At 40.1% G+C, this 20,244-nt stretch overlaps 1 protein-coding gene across 6 annotated transcripts in view; it reads left to right on the top strand.

Moving 5' to 3' along the window:
* The window catches only part of LOC111249148 (uncharacterized), a 334,604-nt gene that overhangs the window by 146,845 nt on the left and 167,515 nt on the right, over positions 1-20,244 (top strand). Inside the window, exon 1 of one of the 6 annotated variants that reach the window (XM_086987391.1) lies at positions 8,816-9,412. The exons of the other annotated variants lie outside the window; for them this stretch is intronic. Within the exon in view, the coding sequence (XP_086843517.1) occupies positions 9,334-9,412 (79 nt within the window). The 5' untranslated portion in view covers positions 8,816-9,333. Of the gene's footprint in view, positions 1-8,815; positions 9,413-20,244 lie in introns of those variants that run through there. 6 annotated transcript variants of the gene reach the window in all.

Here is a 20,244-nt window from a genome sequence, read left to right as displayed (position 1 = left end):
ACAAGTTTCGCAGTATTTCACGCATGAGCTTGAAGAAATTTCCGAACTTAGTTCCATTTCTGCGCAAATAAATAAAACAACGAGCTTCTAGGCTGATCAGGAAGTGGTGACGGCCTGCCTAACGGTAATATCGGACGTAATACCCGAAACGTGAAGGTTGATCAGAAAGCCTAATATAATTATAGCTAATAGCCTGTCCTAGAAAATGTTACAGAAATGAACACAGATTATATAAACATATTTTTTGAAGTCACAACTTCCCAAGGTTATATGCAGGCTCGTTTGTTCTCATAAAATGTCATCGTACCTGTCTAAATCTTGAGGACATTCATATGTGTGTAGCGTCCGGGTTGTGTTGGAACAGCGACCAGGACACGAGAGGGGGGGGGGGGGGGGGATGTACGTGTAAATTAATGTAACATAAATATTTTTAGCGGATTAGGGGCGCGGATCCCCTCGCGTATACAGTGATTTATTCAACTGAGTGAAGCACACAAGTATTCTCCGTCCTGTAAACGGCCAGAGTTGCAAGTTAATACCCCCGCGCATATTTTTCGATGGGTCTACTTCGTGCTACGGAATTACACTCTATGGTGTCTCAACGTTCATTGCAAGACAAAGCATGGCAAGCTACCTGACAAACAAGCTCAAATTAATGAGAAAAAATGTGGCTGCTCACGTTTATTCATAAGGGTACCACTGAATATTCAAAAGACTTGTCTTGTATGCACTTACACCAAGATGCGTCTTTCATCTAACTTCTTATTACGGGAGATAAAATACTGATTTTCTCATATTGGCAGAAAGGGCTGCAACCTAGCCATTCAGGGATACGATGCAAGTAAGGGTCAATTTTGGGTAATCACAGTTCTCAGTCGATTTAGATTGAAATGTACCCTCTAATTAGCCTTTAACTACCGATTTGAAAAGCTAAAGACATTTATATTGTGACACCTCACCTGAACCAAATATAACTCCAGTTTTCGTACTTCTGGTACGCGTACATCCACCTGAAATTATAGATAACGATGAGGATAGCTAAGAGGTTGCGGATTTATTTTATGTTGAAATTTTTTTTTAGTAAATTATATGTGCAATAAGGTACTAGCTTACAAGCCATCTAAATAAAGCTGTTTAAGATTTTGGTATTTTAGATTAAACCATTATTAATGAACTCAGTGATCTAGCCACCACATAGCATAACATAATATTCAGCGTTCAATAGGCCAGCATGAGCATAATGATCGTGGAAACGATGATACGATAGAAAATTAAATAAGGCTACTGTTTATTGAAGAAATCTCTTCAAATTTCAACATTGAAGATCGATGAGCTGTTGTTACGTTGTGAGGCAATTGAAATTAACTCTTTTACGCTGCACAATTTAGGTTCAGTCTTTTTGAAACTGGGATGTGTCCGTACTAACGCTCCCACCTACACTGACAATCAACTCGACCTAGGGGAGCTGTAAGAGTGTGATCCCTCAGCCTGTGCCGAACTAAGGAACCGGGCGAACAGAGAATCTATTACTCTTTCTCTCAGCAGCCGCTTGGGTTAAACAAACCAGCCTCCTATAGTCCGGCCCAAAACATCACGTGTGCGGAGAAACGACCCTCGCAGAAAGTGGGACCTTTCTTTGAAAATCAAAGGCCAATTCCTCTAAATAATCAAGGACATGTATAATGCAATTTTGCATTAAATAACATAAATAATGCTTGTACCGGCACAAATGTATAGTTTGTTCAGACGATCGACATAAAAATAATCAAAGGGGTGAGTCAGCCGCTAAGTACGTGTTTGGATAAAAGCAGCTTATGAATACGGTAAACACCACTAGCCAAACATTAAAAGGCGATGTCGAGCTTTTCCTTTCGTGAATAAATTTTAGACTGTTTCTCCATTAATTTCATAATAATATAATTTAAGGTTCAGACTCACACCATAATGTCGAGCCTTTAGAAACGCCGGTTGCAGATACACCTGCGAGCTTGATAAAAACCCTAAAAGGAAAGTGATTTCAGCAATTTCAGTACTCTCTAAAGCAGCGCGATCGCCCGGCATGCTTGTTCTCGGATACTGTTCATCTAGCAAAAGACCACTATCTTCATTAGTCGCTCAAGCTTAACATTACATCCATATTTTCACCGAATTATAGCTAATATGACCGCCTGACCCTGTTTAAGCTTCTTAGTCACAGAAGTGAAAATAAAACAGCGTAGATGTCGATTACAGCATATAATAACAATATCTTTTAGAAAAAATCCTGTATAAAAAATCAACTTCACCTAATAGATGTTGTACAATAAACGATGCGATAAATAAAATCTTAATACATTTGAATGCTGCGTAACAGCAGCTCTGTTTCAGAAGATCCGAATCGTTCTTTTTTATTATTGACATTGTTGCTGTCCTCATCGCCTTCGCGTTGTAGGCTGTCCTGCAACATGACACAACTGATTTATGCAAAAACAATGTAGGTAATTTCATTTTAAACAAGGATAGGAAGAATCCTTCGACGGATCGCTGCGGTTCAACCTGTACGGCCATCGCAGTAATTAAGCGACCGTCAAATTATCACGGGCACTTCGGCTACCATATTCAGTTCAGAGGCTTCTTACATTTCGCCGCAGAGGCGGGCAACTAAATGGGAGTTGAGGTTCGTATTTACCATACGTGCAAGTAGCTGCAACATTTTCAAAAGTGTTTTTCCTTTCGCGGTGTTTACTATAAGCGTTGTGAAACAGCGGCATATCTGCTCATTTCTGTATACAAGTAACAGTCGTAGAAATCTGGCTCTGTAAGCACGAACGCGCAGTTTCCACTATAAGTATTATAAAACTAAGATGCTACGGATCCAATGGTAGCAGTACAGAGAACAGAGATGTAAATACTTACATAATACATAATGCATATACGCACTCACATATGTATGCAGGCACGTTGAGCGGCAGGCTATGTTATTCGTGCTATCACAAAAGATTCAGCTATAATCAGTGTCAAATATAGCAAATTCAGATCCATATACTCCACACGACTTCATCATCTCTTTCTAAATATCTCTCTTAATGTGGAGAACTTCATTTGGCTTTATTTCAACTTCTATACTAACCTAGTTCCTCAATCCATGCTTCACCTACTTATCGTTTGAACTGAAATTAAACCTAAGCCAGAAGCGGCCGGTGGTGACAGGTAATGCAGGGAAATGGCGTGTTTAACCGACAACTGAGATCTACAGGAAGTTAAATAGGCCTATTTTAAATAAACTGACGTCAACCAGTTTTAAACAGACCTAAAAATTTGTAAATTTTATATCTCCTGACATGGCTAGATATGGTTTATCGATCCAAATCGCTTACATCAGGACGCCACTGTTCACAACGCATCTTGCAAATTATAATAGATTTTCAGAAGGTTGGATAGTGCAAAGAGCAGTGCCTTCAAGAGTGTTGAGCTTAAACTCGCCCTTTAAGGGAAACAGCACCCTATATTCTTTTCGTAAGTCCTATGTTATGACTAAGTTTCGAACTTCAATGCAATTTAGGTCAATGAAAGTAAGCCGCCGATGTCACCGGCCAAAGATGTCTAAACACGTACAACTAAGTCCTAATAGCTTCCGTTACTGTCTCAAGCTAAGTGTTTTATTGTAGAAACTCTGTAGAGCTCTAACTGTGCTTAAGGGACTATGACTAACACAGGAAAAAAATACCAAACGTCTCATAAATGTATGCATTGTATTAAAAGTGATAACTTTTCAAAAAATTGTTGTTAAACTTTAAAGACAAATACTTCTGTATATAAAGACAAATATTTGTTTGTATGGCGCTTTTGGAGTCCATTGCCGTTTTTAAAGGGTCAATATAGGAGCAAATGGTAAATTCAGAGCAACTCCCGCCAGATATCACTTGCATTCAGATGCGGATATTGCTTATACAATGTTGAGATAGTGTTGCAGGATAGTGTTTGCATAAGGAAGTTGCATATAAGTACTTGCACCTTGGCGTAAATGACTTTACGAATAAAATAGGCGAGCTTTTACAAATGACTTATAAAAAAAAATTGTTAAACGAATTTGGTTAAAGGGGTTGATCGCGATATGATAGCCACCGGAAGAGTTGAATACTGGACCTATCTCCATCTAATATACATCTATAGATACGTTCGTAAGGGTTCATGAAATCGACTTCGCAGAAGTGAGGACGGGTAGACGTCTCCTCGGCATTACATTAAAGAAAAAAGCTTGATATAATTCAAAACCTAAATAGATGAAGCACTTATATAATTTATAAGAATACCAATAACCAACGTCAAAAGGCTAAGTGTTAACAGAGTGCACTATTTATAAAACCCTTTTGTTCATATCCATCGATATAATCCTCTGTTTTATGCCGCATTCATGTGCAGTATGCCATATTACTAGGTTAGTAAATTGACAGATTCTATGACAAGCCCAAGTTGCCGTTCCTTCGTCACTTCGCTCACTTGAAGTATTGCAGACCGAACATAATGTTATAGCTTTCCTCGTAATGTAAAGCTATGTAAATGGACACCAGTTAAATATTAATAAATAAACTCCCACCTGCTGCTATTTGACAACGGATCCTTAATCTTCCTGGCATTCGTACGAGCCGATAGAAAAAAAAAAGTATGATAGCCTATAAAGCAGACCGGCATCCGCTTTCATTCAAATATGATCTTCCATTGTCTAGATATATGTGGCTGTAAGAAAAAAGATACAGCAACGGAAACGAAAATTACGTCGTGAGAGAACGTATTTGCGACGTGTATGACGAATATTGTTATCTGCGGTAAAGACGCTGCCGTGAATACAGAAATGATGCAATGTGATGGCCTCTATTGCTGACACTTTCGGCAGGTTAGCAGGTTAGAACTCTAGTGTTTCCGTGACAGTGCACTGAGTAACTTCCTTCCCTGCTAAACTTAGGGACATGCAGGTTCGAATTCGGGTGTAGACACACTTCGTTTCGTAGTCGAAGCCAATTGTCTGAAGTAATGCCCACGATTCAAGCATCGAATGTAAAACGTTTTAAAACTTTAGCAGGACAACGTACAACTTCATAATTGGTGTGCTTAAATTCATTCGGATTAAATGAAGGAAATTAGCCGATGGAATTTGTTGCAGGCAGCGCTGAGAATGATTATACGAAAGAAATAATGTTAATACAGGTTTTTTGTTTACAACGATAAAATTGACAAAGTTACCTTTATAGGTGCACTACAACGAGCTAGACAAACTATACTTATTGCTTAGATTGTTTCCAGCAAAATGTATTCCTCTGTGAAAGTTTCGAATCTGTGGTCTGTAAAAGGTGAAGTGGAGTTGTTCGGCAGCGTTTAGCAGATGAGTGGCAGTTGAAATCTCGGCAGAGCAGCCGCAATCTACAGACACGTTTACGTTTAGTAAAGATGTCCGAGGCTTGATGGACTCGAGGGGGCAATATCGCCATTGTGGGCTGAAGGTGTTCGTTTATTGTGAGCGAAGTAACGACATAAGCGTCATTTATATGCATATGAAGTAAATAAACTTCGTTAAGTGTCTCGGATCGTAATTCCGTTAATAGTTTCAGCAGTAACGATCACCCTGTTCTTTTTGGATTATATATACACTCCAGCAAAAAAATTCCTCCTCCATTGGAACACCGATTGTGGCCACTGGCACGCGGCTCATTGGAGGTGATCCCGAAAGACGAGACCATTGAGTAAAAGACGAAACGCATAGTCCTTTATACCATGGATATTTGGCCATGACAAGAAGCCGATGAAGGATGGCTGCATATATACGCAGAGCTGTAACAGGTCACCTCACTAGATTAACCAGCTCGTACAGCGAACGGCTATCATACGAATGAACGCTTTCCCGAATTTTTGGCTAGTTCGACCAACGCCTTCGATTGGCGTCTTTCTATGGCGCAAAAACAACGTTCCAAATAAATTTATTCAGTACTTCCATATTGCTTCTGAGGGTGCACAAATCTATTTGCATACTGTCTTCCGGAATTGTGGACAGCAGCCACTGTGACGTGTAACACCAAACTATACCTATTACAAAAAGCACAACTGGCAATATAGCGTAAAATGCCATGTACCACATTTATACGTCGTAATGTTATTTTTTTTCTTGATTTTGAGGTGCCCAAACTAAACATAACAATCTCTCGGCAGACGGCGAGTGTCTGTTAACAGAGTACGCGTCAGCGGCGGATGAACCGAGTACTCGCTAAATTTATCGACGATTATATGACATACATGAATTTACTGCTTCTTCGAGAAGAAACTACAGAGAACTACTTTTCTTCTTGGTTGGATAGTAGTTATCTGCAGCATATCTTCACAATTAGGTATTTAACTAGACACGAGCGACAGGATAATATTAGTTCTCTATGTTTGGCCATCTTTGTTGTCTGGAGCTGTTTGAAGCCCTATTCAATGACTGAAAGAAAACGCTTGCCGGTTTAATTAGTAACCTTTTGCTTCAAGCAATATTAGGAATCTGTGCGCATCGTTCATTATCTTTTTACTGCTTCTGAGTGTCCGCAAGAGGACGCATCCAATATTAGTCATAGAACCTAACTGAGCTACCCCATGTGAAGCATTCACTGATCCGTTTCAATTACGATATTCCACAGCTTCAAGTATCCGGAAGCAGCTAAAACAGTTGAAACACCGCACCAAACGTTGGAGGCTCTCTGAAATTGAGATAGAGGTTACTGCGGGACATTGGGAGAAAAAAATTAAAAAGGCATTTTTGTGAGACGGTCTGATGTTGATGAATAACAGGAAAATGCTTCTTGATTGGATCGTGCCAGATGTTCTGTAGATTGAGTGTCTAGCATAGAGAAAACTATGTTTAGCGAGAAAAAAATCAGACGGATTATCAGAGCCTATCGTTTTCAACAAAATGACAGGTTTCTTTTTTTGTTTCCAAAAATGGCTGTAACCCCCGCAAGAATCTATTCACTAAAGGCGATGCAGAGATAGTTATTAAGGTTTATAATTATTAAAAGAATCAAATAAAGGTAAATTGATAGAACTAGCTGTTGTAGATGGGAAAAGTATCAGCATTTACAAATATCTTAGAAAATAAACTTGCGATTGCTGGTCTGGAAATTATGGGCAAGGAAAGCCAGAAACTCGTACGGCCACCAATCGTGGGCCCCTTAAATGAAATTAGATAATAGCCTTTGCAGTTTTTATATTAACTATTTATTGTTTCAAGAACGACATTAGTTTCTAGATATGTAGAGTACGTTTAATTTAACTACAGCCGGATTTCATATATTAGATTTGTCGAAGGCTCTCTGAAAGATATCTGTTGAAATGGCCAATGCTTACGTTGACAGCTGCAAGTAAAACTAGGCCCTGTCTAACCTGCAGAACAACTTTGATTACGAGTAGCAAATACGTATAGCAGGGTAATACTAGGTATTGTAAAGCGTTCACGTAAAAGGCGAGCCATGCACGAGAGAGAAATGAATAAATCATCTGAGCCTGGATACTCAGACGCAGTTCAATATTTTATCTAGATACTTAAATAAACAGGATATTTAAATAGTACCTTAATAGCACCTTAATAAATTTTCTCCAGATTCTTCCAAAAAAGTCAGCGCTTACCTTAGATGCATATATAAACCTCAGCATGTAGGTCTTTTCTTATGTGTTCGAGTCAGAAGTTCGCTTAACTCATCATTTCTAGCTCGTAATGCGTTGTCCATGTTACGAATGGCGCTCCTTTAAGCGGTTGTTTTTTAAGAACTGCTACAGGAGTACTGTTCTAGAACTCCGTAATTGCGATAGTCGCAACTTGGGCGCCTTATTGTGTCCGTTTCAAAGTAATGGCGCGTTCTGTCTGAATGATTTCTGTCTGTCTGTTTGCCTGCCTGCCTGCCTTCCTTTGGCAAAACTAGCAGAATCTGTTAGATGCTTGTCGGCTTTTTGTCCTTAAAAGTTCTGGGAGCCTGTAAGATAGTAAATGCATTGGTTGATTTTTATGTTACGAAAATAGGTTCTCCTTTTCTTTCAGAAGGTGTCCGCGATTCGGAAATATAGATAGGGGAAAAGCCTCGAAAGCAAAACGTCTCAATGGCTGCTTGCATGAGTTGTTAGAAGTCGACAGGAACACTACTACTGCTGCTAATATAGTTTCCTAAGAAGACGGGTCTTTGGAATGCTTTGTCCCTAAGCCGATGTCTGATCCACCAATCTCCATTGAAATGAGAGGCGTAGCAGCCAAGCAACACAGAAACATCAGCATAGATAACGCCATACTGCAATGCTGACTGAAAGTGTGAGTTTTTCTTCAGACACGGGGCCGCTCGGGGCTGGACCAGCTATATATGTTATGTTCATAGGAGATGGTCGAGACAACAGACATTAGCTTCTCAATGTAAGCGATGTGTCGGGCTCTTCGCCAACTACATATCGGCTAGCAACTGAGTGTAGGTAGTCGATCCTCCACTTTTGATTCATCTCCTTTCCTTTTTGGTGCTATGTGTTGCTCAGTGAGTCGAAACCGACCTGAAGGAGCTGCTGTTCCGGAGACCAAATCAGGGAGGGAGGGAGAGAGAGAGAAGACAGCGCGGAAGAAAAGGTTGACTGACGTTTCTAGACGAAGCAGAATTGCTCAGAACGAGTAGAATTGAGGAGCTCGTCAGTAAAGCGTCGTGTGTAGAGTAGCAGTGGAACAATATCTATGATTATGCAGTGAGCCGAAAGACACTACACTGCTGCTCTAACATCCCCAAATCGTGCGCGGGCTAGAATATGCGAAGGTATCGGGCCTTTCCTTCAGACCTAGGAAAGGGTCGATCACGGCCTTAGGCCGCATACGAAGCTGAGGGTGGAGCCGGAGTGGTACTAGATGAGATGCATTTGCAGTGAAACGTGCGTCTAATAGCTATAGCGATACGCTGTATATGCCTCTTTTAGAATTAGAAAAACGCACCCGCATTAAGGCGCACTTGGTGGTTGTTATTATAGGAGGTCGTTAAGTGCATATAGGGCTAGCCAGCTACAAAAGTGTTGATTTGTATTGACAGGAAGTGATCTGCTGCTTGGAAGAAGACTTCTTCTGTGAAATCATATCAAAGTGATAGACACATTTGTCCACTTTTTTTTGAAAGTTATTAGAAACCGGTGGATTTTCAAACGTAAGCGAGTTCAACCGAAAACAAGTGCCATAACTATTTCGGTTTATGGATCGTAAGTTAGATTAAAAAAAGAGCTGAACTCGTTTTACGAAATTCAATCACATAAAAAGGAAAGCCACTTTCATAAAGTCCACAGAAAGTGGTGACAGGACAGACGGCACTAAACGGTATGGTTCGATCTTGGTGTCGAGGAGACTTGCCTTCACTGTGGCTGTTAGGCTGCCAAACAGGAAGTTACGCAGTATCTGGTAGGACATCTGTTTTTTTTTTTTGAACATCATTACATTGTTTATTAGTTGCTCACCATTGTACGCTTAGTCTGTATTACAGTGACTAAATCCTCGCATAAAATCAATCCTTTTTGTCAACATGCATACATATATATTGTTTGTAGTGCGGAACGAAAATATCTGTCCTTCCTCGCATAATTTCAATTCTGCTCAGTTGCTGCGCACTCTAAGGAAGGTGCTGTCTTTCATGGAAAGCTGGAGTTTCCACTGTTTACTGCCATTCGTTCGTCGTTCAGTTTCGCTCGCCTATCGTGTACGAAGGTTTGTACGCTTAAAATAAGAAGAACGTTCTTCTCTAGTTCAATCTTCACTAGTAGGTTTAATAAGCTTGTTAATAACTTTTAGTAGTAAATTGCCCGAATAAATTTAATCACAGGCATCCGAAAACGCACAGTTTGGTATCATTGACATTTTAAGAAGGTGGTTCGAGTCTTACATCTGCTACAACTGTTACGTTATTGATTCAAATCGATGGTTACGAGCATAAAATAGAACGCTTATACGCCCGACTACTTACATGTACGCAAGTTTCAACCATCACCCAGCAAGCCTTGTTGCAACGCTTAATCCGTGCGATAGGGTACCGTAGGTAAGGCAATAATAGTCAAATTCAATTCGTGAAACATTAACGTCCACAGTTCATTACTAGAGTCGCACTTACTAAAAATAGTGCGCTCAATGGGTAATTTTTTTTTCATTCGGCGACAATTCAACCTTTTGAGGCATGGAGATGAGTTGTTACCAAACATGAATCTTTTCGTTTAGCTCACCTAGCAAAAATAATCGCAATGTTGAAGTCGTCTCCAGCCTCGTCGTTCGACGCATATATATGTATACTGCACCCGCATTACTGTTATTTGCTTTATAACGTTCGCTGGAATACCATTTCCATTATCGTTACCTTCTAAACATGCAAGGATTTCCATGTACAGCCGTTGTAAGTAACAATTCCTATAATAGTTCTTTAACGATATATATATATATATATATGAATATACAACTTTTCGCTCTACCCGGTTCCGATCGCAATGTTGGAATAGCTATAAAGTAACCTTCGGGACATATTTTAAACTTAAATACGACACAACTATTTTCCACTGGAAGGACGAGTTTACGAGTTCACAACCAACACAGCAATATCAACTTCGGAAAGAGTTGCCCTAAGATATAAAAAAAAAAAAAAGTTGACTCCGTTCTTTTTGTAAACGTCGATGATGACAATAGAGTTATTTGTAATAATAGTATCTTGCCAGCTGACGAAAAACAATTTCGTACCTGCCTATACTCAAGTTTGATCCGTTTAGTAGTCCCGCTAGAATATCAAGCAGACGGCCGTTTCAAATTTTCCGCTGTTCAATGTACTCGGCAAACTTTTGAATAAATCAAGTTCTAAATCAACATTTCACAGTAAGACCGCTAGCGTAAAAGAGCAAACGTTGATAGACTAATATAAGTAAATTCCGCTGAAAGAACCCGACGAGGTTGTCGGGTCCAGTACAAAACCCGTCCTGCGATCCAACATGAAAGCGCCCCCTGGCTAGACTTGTTTCTGCTACAGTGGATACAGCAACTGGAGACAGCCGGTAGTCTCACAAAATAGCCATTCCTGCGTCAGCTACTTAACCCAAATTTCGCTTTAAGTGATTACGGTTGCTTGTCTACGGTACGGCCTATTCAGCACTCTGGTTACTGCTACTGGTGCACATATAGAGACAGGCGGGTAGAGGATCTGTGGAAGTTGGTTACCACTGGTTCCAAATGATTTGAGGTATAGTCGGTGGGGAGCCGTTGTAATCTGTCCCTTCGAAGCCGGGCATAGATATATGTTGTCTCATGTCTGGCGGCGATACTAGACGTAAAATTCGAACTATACAGGGTAACAAAAGATCGTTGTGCGTTGGGCTTTTTATCGCGTCGATCACTAGTTTCAGAAATTACCAAGTATTTGGAAATTAGCTATGGGTCTTATACTTAATTTCCCATAGTGAGACAGTTGTTTCAAGATGCATCATTTGGTTCATCGCTGTCGTGGGAATATTTCTTTATTATTATATATTGGCACCTGGATGTCTTGGCGATCTGGCTAAAGAAACAATACGTTGTCTAGTCATTGCTTAATAATAATGCAAGAGTCTCATAGCTTTAATTGCGTATTCGAATAGGGGTGTACAAAAATAGTTCTCGAAAGAAAATACGAAACAGCACTAATTCAATAATAACTAAATGGCTATTTCGTTCGTTATTCCCTTGACCTTACTGAAATGTCGACCCAGTTACCAACCTTTCTCCTTTATCACGTTACAAACGATCAACGTTCTATTCTTGAAAGTAGAATATTTCTACATGACGCATATGGTCGCGATAAAATTTGCTGCAGTTCAACAATGGGTCTACTTAAGCTAAACGATGGCGGCCGTACGGTGAAGACACCCCATTAGGTCGTATATACAAACTTATATATATCGTATATGCAGGCAGGCGAAAAATAATCAGCAAAGCTAAATGTTGCTTACGTTCTTCCTCGTTTATTTTCCATATGACTTCATCTGAATATATATTAACTGTGAGGGATTCTTCGTTTACTCGGACTACGAGGCGGAGCATTCAAGCTCAAACCCTGACGGGCTGCTTGTAGTAGCGGGCATGCGCTTACTCGGTGCTCTTGAAGGTCAGTTCTTTTTAAAATGAGCGTCGCAGACTCGTTAGGGCGGAAACAAATGCATAGTGTGTAGAATTTGGGCGAAGATCAGCCATTATTTAATGTGTCCACACGGAACGAATCCCCGTTGAGATTATGGATTTCATTTTTTGCCCGAAATCAAGAGCCAATCTTCATATGGCTTTTGAAAAATTTCAGAAAGATATCTAGGAGGCAAAGCATAATATTCTCTGGTTCGAAAGGCTCGAAAATTTATCAAAACGGCAAACAATAGGTCAACAAATTAACTTGTTAATCAACGTTAAATTAGACGCATCGAAAGATTCTTTAAAGCCTTCTGAACTTGTTAAAAAGTTCTTAAATTGCTTTTTAAGTTGAATATCTTGGTTCTCTAAAATTCTGACGGACGTGGTTGGTGTTTTGAGTTCACCCGACGTGCTACTTTGTAATAACTGCGCGATAAAGGAAGTTGTAATGTACGTATTTCCATAACGTAGCATCGTCTGTACAGAGTGGCGCCGACCAATATAGTCTTCAGTGTATCATTTCTACAACGCTATCTTGTTCACTGCTAGACTTTAAGAATTAAATAATTTTTTAAAATAACGCATTTAGGTAATCGTTGTCGATGTTGCTTGTGGGGGACTCTCTGAGACCACAACTTTTCATTTTGGGTCCTAATGAACTCAAAATACACACATACAAAAGAAGACAGTCGAAGACGTTGAAGACTGGGCAAGAAGCAAGCAGAAGCCTTTCCATCATGGGGCTTGTGAATTTGAGACAAGCAAGACTGCAGTGCAACGGTAGCCTATAGATGTGAAAGGAGCTGCTAATACAAATTAGTGTGATTCAAGATACGCCCATTCGCGCCGAGTGTTAAAGATTCTTTAAGACGCCACATCAGTGAAGCACCTTGTTTTTCATGCGAAGATCATGCACGCTTGTACCATCTTCGTGGCAAAAGGAAAACCAAATGTAAACCTATCGTATAGCTGGCATCACGATCATGAATTTTATGGCACAATCAGCCTCTCCTGCAGAGGCGAAAACATTTACCGTGCGGCGAGCTTGGACAAGAGACGTTTCTTTCTGTTGATCTTTACGAGCTACTACAATCTTACGTCTTCATATGTATATATTTAATCTAAGTGAGAGTACCTTCCTACTAGGTGTTGCAGTAACGTTACAAAAGTATCGTTGCAACCTGAAAGCACAATTCTGCTGCATTTTATACTTTTCAGGATTCGCTTTAAAGAGCCTATGCAAATGGACGCGAGATAAAAATCGCAAAGAACGTACCTCGATCTATCTATCCGAGCTATCTTCCAGAGGAGTCGCGCTTGTTAACAATTAACAATGATGAACACTATAGAGATTTCAATGTGGTCAAATTTGTTCCAGACTGCCTGAACTAGCTACTGCTTCTGGACCATTCAAAGTTTGACTTTGTGCAGCTCGACAGAATTTCGTTACTATTTCTAATAGAGATATGACTCAGACGGACTGACCTTAAACTGTAAACGCTGAGCCCGTTACCGTTAGAGATGGAGGCCGTGTTACTGATAACGATTGCAATCCTATCGCAAGAAGCACGCTCGTAAACCATCCTCGCGAAAGACATTCGTGTTGAATCAGCTTTGAAGTTGTAAGCTCGTTCATTTCAGCTATCTAACATAACATAGAATTTCATCTAATTGTGCTGCCCAAATAAATACGCCATTAGTTTAACTACAAGCATCTGTTTTCTTTACAGAAGCAACTAAGCTTGTTCGATTAGCTTCTCAGCTTTCACACATCACTTTTCGGTAATGTTTGTGTCATTGAACACGAAACCATGTGCGGTGCCTTTTTTTCGCCGCAGCGCAGAAAAGGGGGTGTCAATACAATACGATATCCTTCATAACACGAGAACTAATGAAAAACTACGTAACAAGAGAGCCGCCATCTCAAAGGCTCCGAAGAGAATGTGTCACAGAAACGGCGTGCATGATCCTGATGATTGACGACAAAATAACACTGCCGCGCTGCGTATTTCGCTACACGCAATGTTCATCCGTCGACTTGGCGTTTAAGAACTAACCTTTTTCCCTATACGCCTAGTCGAAGGCTGCTTACGCTGGTTAAGGTGGGTATCCTTATGAATGTGCTCAACATTTTCGCTACGATTCTATAGAAGAACGGAATAACTATCGATGATGGAATAGGCAAATTTCTGCCTCTCATACAGGCTCGAGTGTACAATCTAACCATCTTTCATTCTCCGTCTTGCTGAAGGTTCTTCCTGATGAAATAAGAGGGCTAAGAAAGTTAATCCAAGTTGTCTTCTATGGAGCAGTGGTGTGTGAGCTGTACAAATTCCAAGTGCTACAGGCTCTAACCAGGTTGCACATGACCCTGATTAAGACGAGAGTGATGAAGTTTAAAAGAGGTTGCGGTCACTGACACCCTGTACCTCGCTATGTTGCCTTTTGTCTATATAGACCGATTTATGCACCTGGGGTTACCTTTCTCCACGAACGGCAGAGGTTCCACTGCGTACGGCACCGAAAGATGCAGAAAGGCAGTGTCAGCCGACCAGATCGCTTTATTGCTTGTCTCTCGCAACCCCTCTCAGCATGTTCGAGGGCAGTAGCTCCGATACGTGTGATCTAAAAAACTCTTTTAAGTGGAAAATCTTGAATAATTAAATCGTATCAAAACTTTTTTTCAATAGAGCACCACATAATGATCCGAGACCATCTCGCGTATCTCCCAGCTGCCTCGCCATTACTGTCTAAGGACCCACGTCGTCATTTCGAGTAATAGAACGCTTAAAAACCAACTTTAGGATTTGGCACAAAAATTAGCGGGGTCTATAAGAATTTTTCCTTCGGGCACGATGAGGAACAACGAATAGAAAGGGCTAAACCAACTAGACCGACACGTAGGTTTAACTATACGCTCCGCAAGAAATCGGGTTTCCACAGGCCTGACGATGCGGTGGAAATGATTGTAAATACCATGCCGCTCGTAGCTCCTTGGTACCATATTTGGGACATCGGGCAGACCTTTCAAGTTACTTTTACAGACTCAACAAGGTGTTCTCATAGATTTGTTTTAATGTTGGCATATTACGCTGGCGAGCTGCATATCTATCTGTAAATACTACTGGCAGCAAAAGTGAATAAATGAAATGCAATTAATATTACTTGATCAATCAAAACAACAGGCCGTTGTCGACAAAATCAGACGAAGTCGTACTAAGCCACATTTACCTTCTTTAAACCAATAGGTTCTTGTGGTCAATCAAGGGTACACAACTTCTATACGCATACTTGACTAACTGAACAGGCCATGTTGCTCAATGATGATTCTGCTAAGGACCTCGCCACAAGCTTGAAATTGCATGCACTTGGAAAGCTACAAACTATCTGGTATGACTTTTGTCAGCTCACCACGGCTACCCTAACTGACCCAAGTTGGTCCATATCTAAATAGTAATGTAATACGCATACGAAATTCTAACGGAAATTATAGTTGAATTTTCAAAAATTCATTTTTTATAGCATAATTTATTCGGATTTCGTCGTTGAGAGATCCTTAAAGTTTCCACTGTAGCAAACAAAATGTCGCCACGATTTCAATTGTGTGCTGGTATAGAATCATGGATAGATAGTCTAGATCAGTTAAATTGTATTTTTACGTATCAACTCTAGGTCGTATCTCTAAGACCATAAACCTCCCGGCATAATATTCAAATTAGTTTTTCATAAATGAGATAATACAACTGCTCAAAGCAGAATGTGACCAGTGTTAGTGACCGTTATATCACTCACACGTATCAACGGTTATAACATATTGAACATCTCTGCCTTTTTGTCTACAGACCACTATAGAAAAATGCATCGTTCTCAATAATTGCGGTTCAAGTCATCTCACCAAGAGAGGGCGACGTCACGTTACGATTTTTATTGATTGTAAGATACGGCGTGGTATAAGCGTATATCGACCTGTTTCTGATTTTCACTGCCCGATAGATTTCGAATAGGTGCTATGCACGCGGCTGTGCAGTCACTTCGATAATGCCCCATAGTGTAGCTAACACTGAAGCTAACGATGGAGGCTCGTGTCCATACCATCGGTGACCGTTAGTATGGAAGATCTCAGAGTAGTTGAGGACAGACCAAACGATTTCTCTAACGATGGTGCTCCTTGATTTACGTCGGACGGAAGGCCCCCACCGAGAAGGAGAAGGATCATCATCAAAACGCGTTGGGCTGCTATCGTCCAAACTCTCTGCTTCGTTGAGACGTTCAGCAGCCAGGGTCAACGGCGGACCTCGTCGCAATGGCGCTAGGCACTTTTTGGGTAACCCTGAAAAAAGATTATTTCGATGCCTTCTTAGATACCTCCCTCAGCGGTAGCAGCAGTAAAATCATAAGCAGACTGCGAAGGCCATCAATCTCTACTTATTTATGTACCATACCGTTATATTGACATCCCCAGTCATAATCAGCACTGCATCTATGCGAAAACAAGAGCTACCATAAGAAAGGCCAAATTAGGCTTCATCTGTTGATGGTTTGATAGGTCACTGAAAAAGCTATCACTGGCTTTCGTTCAGCCTTTTTTTACTACACTTATAGATGACTAACAAGCTTTACACTCTCTCTGTCAATAAAATAATAATTATTTTTACTATCATTATTATCGACAAAAACACCGCGCTAAGTTTGTTTCGTAGTAGAGTAAATCGCAAACGAAGAACGACGAAGGGCGTCTACCTTTTTCATCACAAACCACACGTACGCCATAAGTTTCAATGAGACGTGTGTTGGGTCTCTAGTCGCCGCGGATTTGTTTTCCATAGGTTTGGATATCCACTCTATAAACCCTATCTTCTTACATAACTTTGATGAAAGGTAAGAACTGTGTTTGGCTGAAAAATAATAGAAACACTCCCTGACGGAATGTGACGAGCCCGTTTCTGAAACTGTATCGCAGACGAGAGTCTTTCCTGTGACGCTTGTTAACCATCTAATTGATAAGATAGCGGCGAATATTATTTTGAAGTGAGCTATAGATAAGGTGGCCCGAGGTACATATTAGGTTCATGTAGCCTGTGCACCTAGTATATTCGTTGCACGTAACACACTAGTCTAGTGAGAATAAATAAAACGCTGGTCAGATACAAAAGTCTACGACTTAAAGATAGCTTATATATAAATAAAACAGCCTTACTTAACAACGCGTAGATATGCTCGTCTGAGGTCGGATCTCAGGCCCTCCCATTTGCCTAGCTTGACTTTTCGAAGCTAATATACATATAAAGAAGTCATTAAATTGGGTATGTGACCCATGGGTTTTGCGCAAACTGCTGCAAGCATCCCGTTTTACCTTTTGCTTACTTACCTATGACGGTTTAATTTTCTTAGGTTCATACGAATACTCGTATAGATTATTCTGTCTGCGCATATGCGGGTTTACTACAAAAACTAAAAAGTGAATAATATTACGCGGGCCCAGATTCTGGATTGTTCAATTTCTTAGAGTTTATATTATAAGTTACTCGTAGAATGTTTTTAAAACGTTTTCAGGTTTCTAAATCCATCAGTTTTTGCCTTTCAACTTACGTCATTCTGAATACAAATCGTTTGTAATACTCGTTTTGACTCATAATTTGTACTCATTAACAGAATCTTTAGGAAGATTTTTGTATTATACCCTTTTATATATATATATATAGCTTTAAAGTCTTTTCCATCACACAACATTCTGTGGCGACACACAAAGCGTCTTGTTAATCTATTCAGCTATGCTTTTTCGCCATAGCCTTGTTATTCTCATTGCAAGACTTTGTCTGTGCTTAAAATCGGTAAATTTTGTATTAATAAACTTTGCGTCCTTGTCTGTACGCATTCGCATAAACGCTACACGTTCGGTCCCATACAAACAATTATTCCCAAGATGTTCTTTGTAAGTTTAACCGAGAAGTTACTACTCATCGCAACCGCGCCCTTATAGCAGTGGCACTTAGCAGGCCCTTAGTAGTGACCCTATGGTGGGCTTCTTGCACTTTATCTGATTGGCTTTTGCGACCCGCAGTATCTGCGTGAGTTTAACAAGCGTGGCGAGATTTTCGTTTAAATTGAATAGCTTTGGCTAGATGGAAACTCAATGGATGGTTACGTTACTTCACTAGCAGCTGCGACGCTAAAAAAGGGATGCTTCGGAAGGATTTTACCATCATAAGTTACTTTTCGTTTTTGCTTTGCAACATTCGTATGATTTCGTAGCTATGTGAATGGTAGTTACATTATTGTATTTTCCATGAAGTGAAACCGTATGTTTAGCACAGATATTCATAGATTTCGTTGATCGGCGATCGCGAAATAAATGCTACGTGCCGTATACAACGTATTGTGTGGTCTTTTGTCTTCTATAGCTGAATTACCCTTGAGGTAATGTCACAACCATGTATAATAATAAATAAAGTGTTAATGCTCGTCACCTCTAGATTAAAGCAATCAAACTAAGGCTCTAAGACCGTAAGGCGGCTGCCGATAATGTAGAAAACCCAGGACCCTATGTCATGTACGGCGTTGTTTGGTAATGCAGTATTTTAATGAATTAGGGCGCTTATAAGACACCCGTACTAGGCTATTCCTACTTTGGTATCATACTTCTTCAAGTTGCTAAAACGACCTATCTAGCACACTTGTAGTCCAAGAGTTGATTCAAAATAAAGCAAAACAATGTCAAAGAAAAATTCATCATATTATTAAATTGCGAGTCGAAAATCGAAAAATATTAATTCAGAAAAATTGTGCTTGTGTTATAGTGTTATACTGAGAAATACAGTTTCAGACGTATCCGTAATATAAAAAGCACGCTCTTAATCAATATAAATCTCAATATTCGTCAGGAGCAGATAGCAAGCATTCAAAGCTTTGAAGGCGGTAGTACGACGCTAAGGGAAGTCCTTTAGCTTTGGTGTCGGTTTGATATCGACTTGTGCATAAGTACAATTCAATGTCTTATGTGGTTTATCTTCGAACGGCAAAATAGACGTTGACTTTGTTTGTTCAGAATGACAGACATCCACTGGCGAGACTATTTCTGGGTTATTGGCGGCCATGAATCGTTAATCATTTCCTGTATTACCGAATATCAGAGGCTGTCATATACTTAAAAACTCATAGAGACTCGGTTTGTAGCTAATTTACACGAAACAAATGATATGCTGCTGGAACGCAAAAAGAGCTTTAGTATTATAAGTCCCCGTCCCTTACAACGTGCATTTGACTGAAAAACGCAAGAATACATCGCTTAGAAGAAGAAAGCCCATTGATTTTAAAAGGGGGCCTATGTCGAGCCTGCGTTTGCATTTTTGCCTTCCCTAACGAGAAAAAACTAATGCAACTAAAACATGCGAGTTCTCGGGTCCTCAATTTATATATAGCATCAGGTCAGCTCAGAAGATGTAGCCATTCGCTTAAGGCCATATCAGTACAAGACACCTGTCACTTCATTTTAGTTCTCATGGTTAATTCACCGATTTCCGGTGAATTAGATACCGTCAATAAAACGTTATCGATAATCTTTCCCTGACAGAAAGATGCCGAAGCTATTCTACCTTAGGTACCTTGATTTCTGTTTAACCAGAGATCGATACAGGTAACCTATCATCGGAACATAAGTCGGGAAGGAACATTGTTAACAACATAGTAAAGAAAAACAGTGGTCCAACGGAGAGTGTGAACATGTCGGTGCAATATCTTGTTCACATGTCTCCGCAGATATCCACTGTATTTTGTAGATAAGACTGCGATTGCTCTGAAGTTGCCCGTTCCATATAGCAACGTCAACTTACCTGAAGAATTCAAGTTCAGTTATTGAAGAAACTCTCGACGTCGTCTGCTGAAAGACGAACGTAGCATAACCTAGTTCATAAAGTTATTCTCGAACAGATGTCAGCTCGTTTCTTCTATTCCAGTTCCATTCTGTTGTTGTGACAAACCATTCCAACTTCTGTACGTATAATTGTCTATTATTGATACAGTCGCCTGGAAAAGGACAAACCTGTATCTTAGAGGCAAACAAAGAAAAACAACAATAGATGTCGCTCGTTTCCTACTGACTTTCATTG

The sequence above is a fragment of the Varroa destructor genome, unplaced genomic scaffold (genome assembly GCF_002443255.2).
Source record: "Varroa destructor unplaced genomic scaffold, Vdes_3.0 BEIS01000004.1, whole genome shotgun sequence".
NCBI lineage: Eukaryota > Metazoa > Arthropoda > Arachnida > Mesostigmata > Varroidae > Varroa > Varroa destructor.
The sequence above is the reverse complement of the archived record's forward strand: the minus strand, read 5'-3'. Positions and strand labels throughout refer to the sequence as shown.